The 7,866-nt window shown below is 54.3% G+C and overlaps 1 protein-coding gene across 6 annotated transcripts in view; it reads right to left on the reverse strand.

Annotated features, from left to right (window-relative positions):
- The window catches only part of Dock9 (dedicator of cytokinesis 9), a 203,901-nt gene that overhangs the window by 27,883 nt on the left and 168,152 nt on the right, over nucleotides 1-7,866 (reverse strand). For all 6 annotated transcript variants that reach the window (XM_055609845.1, XM_055609844.1, XM_055609847.1 and 3 more), the window contains exons 42-45: nucleotides 6,484-6,597; nucleotides 6,061-6,276; nucleotides 3,788-3,845; nucleotides 1,813-1,919 (exon numbers count right to left, since the gene is read on the reverse strand). In XM_055609845.1, the coding sequence (XP_055465820.1) occupies nucleotides 1,813-1,919; nucleotides 3,788-3,845; nucleotides 6,061-6,276; nucleotides 6,484-6,597 (495 nt within the window). The remainder of the gene's footprint in view (nucleotides 1-1,812; nucleotides 1,920-3,787; nucleotides 3,846-6,060; nucleotides 6,277-6,483; nucleotides 6,598-7,866) is intronic.

Consider the following 7,866-nt stretch of genomic DNA (forward strand, 5'->3'; position numbering starts at 1 on the left):
AACCAACTACCAACCAACCACCAATCAACAACCAACCACCAATCAACAACCAACTACCAACCACCAACCAACCAACCAACCACCAACCAACCACCAACCAACCAACCACCAACCAACCACCAACCAACCACCAACCAACCAACCAACCACCCACCAATCAACAACCAACCAACCACCAACCACCCACCCATCAACAACCAACCAACAACCAAAACACCCAAACTACCATTTGTCCAGGCATTTCATTGTGTAAAAATGGAAAAATCTCTAAAAACTATGGAGTTAACAACTTATGTTCTTAGAAAATTCCACTTACCACATTAAAGGTATTTTAACAGTTTTTTTAAAACAGATTTTCTTTATGAGCGTCTTTGTGCACATGTCTGAGTGTACATGCACATGCGTGCAGGTACCCACAGAGACCTGAAGAGGGCACTAGAGCCCTTGGCACCAGGGTTACAGGTGGTTGTGAGCTACCCATGTGGGTACAGGGAACTGAGTTCAGGTCCCTATGACTGTGCAGCAAACACTCAACATGCCCTATTTTAACATTTAAAATGAAGTGCACTCAATACACTAACTTCCCTTTTTCATATTTAGCTTTTAATCCTGAGAACCATTTGAGACTGGACAATTTACAGTAGCAGTTCTTAAAACTTTTTGCACTTAAGATCCCTCTTATATATTTTGGTTTCTTTTCTTTTCCTTTTAAGACAGTCTATCTATATAGCCCTGGCTGTCCTGGAACTCACTACATAGACCAAGCTGGCCTTGAACACACAGAGATTCTTCTGCCTCTGCTTCCCTAGCTAGTACTGGGATTAAAGGCGTGCACAACCATGCTTGGTATAAATTTTATGTTTAATTGTGTGTATGAGTGTGTAAGTAAAAATGCCTAGAGTCCTGAAGGGGGTGCTGGACTGCTAGAACTTAGGTTACAGGTGATTGTGAGCCAAGTGAGGAAACATGAGCAGCAGGCACTCCTAAGTCCTGAGCCATCTCTCTAGTCCCTCCTTCCACATCTTACACTTTACTGAAGATGTTGAAGAACATCTGGTTACTGAAACTTGGATCTCCTGCCTTCTACACTCAGTGTGCCACAGTGAGCTGATGCATGGAAGAACCCAGCCTCACTCTGACGCTCAGTAACAGCCTCACAAACCTCCCCACAGCGCGCCAGGCTCCATTGCAGAAACAGGTCCACAGGCGCGGTTTCCGTCCTGGGAAGTCCTGTCCTCAAAAACTGCAATTCTGACCGTGGGCCACCACAGACCCACAGTCAGGAGGAGGAAAGTGGAGGCGGACGGCGTGAACTCCTCCCTCTGACTGTTTTCTCTCAGGTGAACAGTGGGGAACTTGACCTGTTTCCTCAGAGGACGGCAGAACTGGCCCTTCCACTGTACCCTGGGTGTGTGGGGACAGACGCAGGTACAATTGAGTGTGTCCTGGACGCAGAGATTCCCAGAGGAAAGCGTGAACGCAAGCAGACAACTGGCGCTTGTTCACATTCCCAGTCTAACACCAAACTATCTCCTTATACGTAAGTGCCACATGGCTGTCCTGTTTGTGAGGAAGTTTGCAGAAAATCTCGAGGTGGCCTGGCTCAGTCCTTCCACAGGAACTGGGCTCTCGCTTGGCATGCTCTGGTCTGAGCCTCGGCTGAGCTCCCGGGGCTCCGAGTGCCCTGAAGAGGGCACTGCTGAGAGAGAGCCGCTCACCGAGTGCTCAGCCAGCACGGCTGTGACGGCGTCAGGACATCTGGCGCACCCTCCCCTCCCTGACAGAAAAGGCACGTGGCGCGTGGCCCCTCACCTCATTGAAATGCACGTCCTGCATCCCCACATCCTCCATCATGGAAGCCTCCTCGTCGATGTTCGGCGTGATGACCCTGAATGCTGTGCAGCCCTGCCTGAACATGCCTAGGTAGGGAGAGAGCAGAGGAGCACCGTCAGCCGAAGGTGGCTGTGTCTGTGCTGAAGTCAACAGGTGGTGTGGCGATCTCTCAGCCTGGCGGCCACACAGAGGCAGGAACAGCACACGCTCTCTCCAGTCATTTCCTACACTTCACCTTCAACTTCTTCACTTTGTTTTTCAGCTCTTATTTTTTTACCCACCTTAATGAAAACCCATTCAATCTTCAAATAACCTATATGCTGAAATTCATGACTGAACCAAGCTAGTGATAAATGAACAGGGAAATGAAATTTTGATTCGTTGAGAGGATCCAGTCAGACATCACGAAAGACCAAGTCTCCAAAGCCAGCGAATGAGAAATAAGCGGTGCAAAATCAATTTCAAGCGGTTGGTCATCCCAGCTGCTCAGGCTGGACAGCCACAACTCAGTCTGGAGCCCTCCCGACTCCCTCCTGTAACACGGGTAATTCACCAGCCACTCATGGGCCGAGGGGCTGCCCTGGCGGGCCTCGTAAGGCTGTCTGGGCCCCGGCACCTGACACTGTTGGCCAATGACGTGAGATCAGGGTCGAGGCAGGGGGCAACTCCTTGAGCAGAACCATTCCTGCCAGATGGTGGGACACAGTTAAAGCCAGTTCACAACCTGTGGTGTGACGTGTATAAGGGAGGAAGCACTGGAGTCGTTTGACCACTCTAGTCTGGGATGCCCCTTTTTGCTTTTGCTGCTGCACATTTGTTCAGGTTTCTGGTCAATCCCAGGTCAGTCATTTCCGGTCAATTGTGAGTTAGCCAGAATTTCCACCTCGGTCCTCACACAGCCGTATTTTGATCTGACTATATGGAAAGCGAAGAATCCCCAAAAAGCACAGATCTAGGAGCACGAGGACACATTAATAGACCCAAATAAAGATACACAAATCAAGCACTGTGTTTAGGCCAGCAGGACAAGAAAAACGACCACCAAAATGTTTTCCTCGCACGGCAGAGGAATGGTGGTGAGTGACCCAGAGAGCCCAGTTTCACAAGGACTGAGACAGAAGCCCGAGTGACGGCAAGCGGGGCAGCCAGGGACCCGCTGCTGGGGACCCTCAAGCTCACCTCCCCGACTCTGCCTTTGGCAGGAAGACAGGGGGTCACGCTGGAGCACTAGGCCAGCTTCCAAACACGAAATGCATCAGCTGTGAAAGGACTCAGCAGCAGACGCTGCACAGCCCCTTTGATTCCCCTCTCGTGACTCTGGCAAACCCACTCCACAGAACAGACCTGTCATGGCCTTGGCATGTGACCCCAGTGCCTCTCACTTCTCACCACTCCTCGCTAGCCTGGACCAGGCGCGCCTGCTCTTCCTTCTGTGTGCAGACTGCCAGCTTTCCCAGAAGCCCACTGCTCCAAAGCAAATGCCATCCTGAAGGCTGCACCAGCTTTCACCAAGAGGAGGCACGCGTGAGCCCGTGGAGCCCTCCAGCCGCCAAACCTGCCCCACACCCTGGGCCGGCAGGGCGGCCTTCTCCCCCAAGGAAGCCAGCAGGGCCGTATCCCAGGGACTGTCCAATAGCACAGAACGCTCACTGACCGGTCAACAGTTCTGGTGGGAGTGAGCATAAGGGAACTACTCACTCACTCCTCCCACTGGTCAGGAGGACCACACTTATTAGCCAGTTTTTACAGAACAGCACGAGGCTAGGACCCTGGGCCAGAACATCAGGCCCCCCACCCCCACCCCCCGTAACACTGTCCCTTTTTGCTTTGCCCATGGAGGCAATCAAATGCTGCAGCTAGGAAGAAGCCGAGCAAGGTGCCTGTGTGCGGTGCAAAGCCCTGCCTCCCAGTCCGCCTGAGTGGCCTCCTCACAGGGCTCGACCCTTCTCCTCACCTTTCCTCATGAGATACTCTGCCACCAAGGCTGTCACGTGGACATAGCACATCGCTGCCTGAAAAAAAAAGACAGACATTCAGAACAGTCACTTAGAAATTGCTTAAGAGCACTGCCGTTAGCTCCAGGCCACCACTGACACTGAGGAGCGAGGCGGAGGACCTTGAGCTTTGTGCTACTTACAGCCGTTACACACAAAAACAGCAGCAGCTTGGGGACTGAGACCACATTCCTCAAAGCCAACAAGAAGCGTTTAAAGAAAGTGTTTTCTTCCCAGCCCCAGGTCTCAGGTGCCGAGAAATTTTCTTTCAGCGTTGCTTATTCTTAAACATGTTTTCAGTTATTTATGTGTGTGTGTGTGTTTGTGAATTTGTTCCAAATTCAGCTCTGTGTGCGGACTCAGCCTGGATCCTCTGAAGAGCCGTGTGTGCTGCTAACTGCTCAGCCATCTCTCCAGCCTGTTTTCTCTCACTGTGAACACGGAAAGCTGTGATTTTCACTCCAACACAGTTCTAAATAAGAATCTGGGCTGCGGTGCAGCTCGGGAGATGTGTGTGCCCAGCACAGCGTCACTCACGACCCCCTGCCCCGACCACAGAGCTAACTCTAAGGTACCTTAAAACGAGAGCAGGCAAAGGAATCCTTTCCCTAGGTGCCCGCTATTGTCAGACTCGGGATCGGGGTTGGCTCGGCACTGTCTTCAGCAGCTGGGTGGCTGCCACCGTGTGGTGCCCGAGGTACGGAACACCCCCACCGTGCCTAATGTGCGCGGAGAGCCTGTGGGAGTTAGACTCCCTGTGCTAACAACAGGCTGAGGCACGCACACGGCACTCCGCCTCTACTGAACAGCCGCAGGAGTGACTGAGGCGGCTTTCTCACCAGGGCACAGCACTGACCACATGGGCCACACGGCTTGGTCCCTCTTTTACAGGGTGCGTGGATCTCCCCAGATCCAGGATGCCTCCAGAACCCCTAAGCTGTGCATCCTGGGGCGGGTGAGCCGAGCACTGAGAGAATGGTGCTCCTGACTGGAGCAGTCACGTGAGCAGCTGCTCCTCCTGCCTTAGTCTCCCTCCCAAGGACAGACTGTGACCCAGAGGTGCACTTCCCTCCTCTCAGGTGTGTTCAGGCCTTTTCTCACGGAAATGGATGAAGCAGAACGGGCCTTGGAGTGTGACACACTTGGAAAAGGGGTTGTTCTTAGTAAAATGAGGTCATATCAGTGCTTCTCAGGCACAAATGGGCCACAAGGGAGAGGAGACTTGGGACCCAGACCCACAGTAGAGGATCCAGGGGATAGGGGAGGCTGACGGGGGATCTGTCCACAGGCGATGGACACTGGCGACAGGAGCAGCCAGGAGGGAGGCAGGACGCACATTCTCCCCTGGGATGCTTGAGAGCAGGCCTCAACACCTGGACCTGGGCCCAGCCTCCCACCCCAGGAAGTGTGATAGGCCGCCCTGGCTGTGACAGCCGACCTTGGAGAGGGCTCTTTCTGCTTCCCAGAGACCGGGCCTCACAGATCATATGGAAAGCATGAGCCCCGAGAATGACAGAATTACTCTCGTGGCTTTGTTTCCACGGGCCATGTGTCGTTTACGGTCACACACAGGGAGTGTGCATGCTACAGCCCGTTACCCTGACGAACAGGAGCCAGTCCCTGAAGGAGTGTTAACTGAGGAGATGGCAAACAGGAAGACCCTCACTTTGGGGTCTTCCTGCTGCCATGTGCAATCGTGCCCAGCCCCAAACCCTGAAAGGCGGTCTCACAGGACACACAACCTGTGTGAGTTCTCTTCAGTTTCTCATTTTACACATGACACCATCCAAGCAGGGAGGGCTAGAGAAAGTTAGGCATGTGTGATCCTGGCCTGGCAGTCTGTCCTGCTGCCCACTCCCCGCTGTGCTGCCCTCTCGCTGACACGTGTCTGCTCTGGAGACCGCCAGAGCAGGGGTGCAGCGTTCCCACAGTACCACAGTGGATGGGAGAGCCAATCCCATGTAAGCCTGACCTGCAGGCGCATTTCGGTGCTGGTAACGAACTTTAGGCATCAGGGTGGCCACACGGATACCCAGGTAGCCCTTCTACTGTCCCCAGTGATCCTCAGGCCCCGTGAAGTCCCCAGCCGAGGACTCCTGCTCAAGGGCCTTGTGGCACCACACTGCTTTCAACGGCCTCTTTTGGTCATGGGTACACTTTTCCTCCAAAGCCTTCAGAGAACAAACAGCCAACCGTCTCTCAGGAACCCATTAGGAGGCAGCAGGTTCCCTACCTCCGAGAGGTCGCCGTTCTTAACGTGGATCCTCGCCATGCTGTCCAGCCACGTCTTCCTGAGCTCCGGTGTGCTGGCGTAGGACTTGGCCAGGCTGTACTGCAGGTCCACCAGCATCTCCGGGTCCTTCTCGTGCTCCTTCATCTGTGCCGTGGCCATCAGGACCGTGCGGATCCTCTTGGTCAGGTCTTTCACGTCAGAGGAGAAGCTGGTGTGCTAAACGGGGAGAGGGCAGGACTGGTGACTTCCCTCACCGTGTCCCCCATGCATGCTCAGTGGAGAGGGCTGGACTTGTGATGTCCCTCACCGTGTCCCCCGTGCATGCTCAGTGGAGAGGGCCGGACTCGTGACGCCCTCCCGGTCTCCCTCAGGCACACTCAGCCTGAATTAGGCGGGCCTTCTATTAACCCGGAAGCTGCCCACCTTGATGAGCCGGTCGCTGTTGGCACAGTTGTTGATGATGGACAAGGACTGCTGGAATCTGGTTCCTCCAATACCGACCACATCTGCAATCAGCTGGCTGACAGAAATGATGACCTGAGGGACACAAACACAAGCAATCAGTCCACCTTCACATGACAGCAGGCTTGGCCTCCGGGCTCCTTAGCATGTGCGTGAGCCACAGCACAGTGAGATGTGTGGGGCAGGGAACCACACAGAATGGGAACAGCGTCTCAGGTTTTTTCTTTCTTTAACCACTTTCCAAAATCATTCCAAGATTTGTTTTCCTAATGCACTCTGCTCATAAGTAAAAAGGCGAGTCAGAAAGAGCAGGAAGAGCAAAGCAGACATGGCCACAGCACTTGGTTGGCACTTATCCACTGTCTTCTGCGACGGAGGGGGCTGTTTAGCCCCCTTCAGGTATTCTGCGCTCCCGCCTATTCAGCATTCAGTGGGTGGCGTTAACCAGGCAACGGGCACTTGTGACCAGCGACCCCTTGACTCGGGCTCGTGAGTGCAAACATGGGGGCCATCGTGTACTTCCTTTTCCTCCCGCAGATGCAAGCACAACCATGGAGCGCTGCCAGCTGAATCCCTCTTCCTTCCAGTCTCACTGCCCCTCACCCGGAACGCCACCTCTGCCCTAGACTGCACAGTGTGGACCCTCAGCTCTGCTCTTATACTGGAGAGCGGGCGGGTCTTCCACATCCTCGGAGATTCGGCCCGTCACAGCAAGCCTTCCGCAGCTTCTCACCTGCTCTAACCACGCAGGGACCCCTGGGCGTCCAGGGCCCGGAACACGCCTAGCACCCGCCCACTTACACCCCATCTTCATCCCCGGCTCCCCAGGATCCCCGGCCAGTGCTCTCCCGCTGCCCTCGAGTCTGTCTGGCGCAATGGCAGCCCCCTGGGCGTGCTCTCCACGGGGCCAGGGGAGGAAGTCCTGCGCACGGCTGCAGTCACACGAGGGCTGTGACGGCTACTGTTTCAGAAAGGCCCCTACCACGTGCTCACAGGAAGCATCTACAGGACACAGGACCTGCAGAGACTCTGGAGCTCTGACAGACAGACAGGAGGTATGGTCACGGACAGAAGACAGGAGGTATGGTCTCAGACAGAAGACAGGAGGACCTACTTTGGGCTTTTGTTCTTTAAGGCATTTACGATCCAGTCCTTGAGCCAACAGACTATCAGTCAATAATGATTAAGTATCTAGCTGTCAGGTTGGTGACGCACACGGCAGGCCAGGATCTTACAGTGTGTGTGAAATAAACACGTACTGTACTTCTCAACCTCTCCTCTCACGGCCTCGGGGAGCAGGAGGAGGGTGTGGGGGCCTCGGTGAGTGGGAGGAAGAGGAGGAGG

This window comes from Psammomys obesus, unplaced genomic scaffold (assembly GCF_907164565.1).
Source record: "Psammomys obesus unplaced genomic scaffold, mPsaObe1.curated_primary_1811, whole genome shotgun sequence".
Lineage (NCBI taxonomy): Eukaryota > Metazoa > Chordata > Mammalia > Rodentia > Muridae > Psammomys > Psammomys obesus.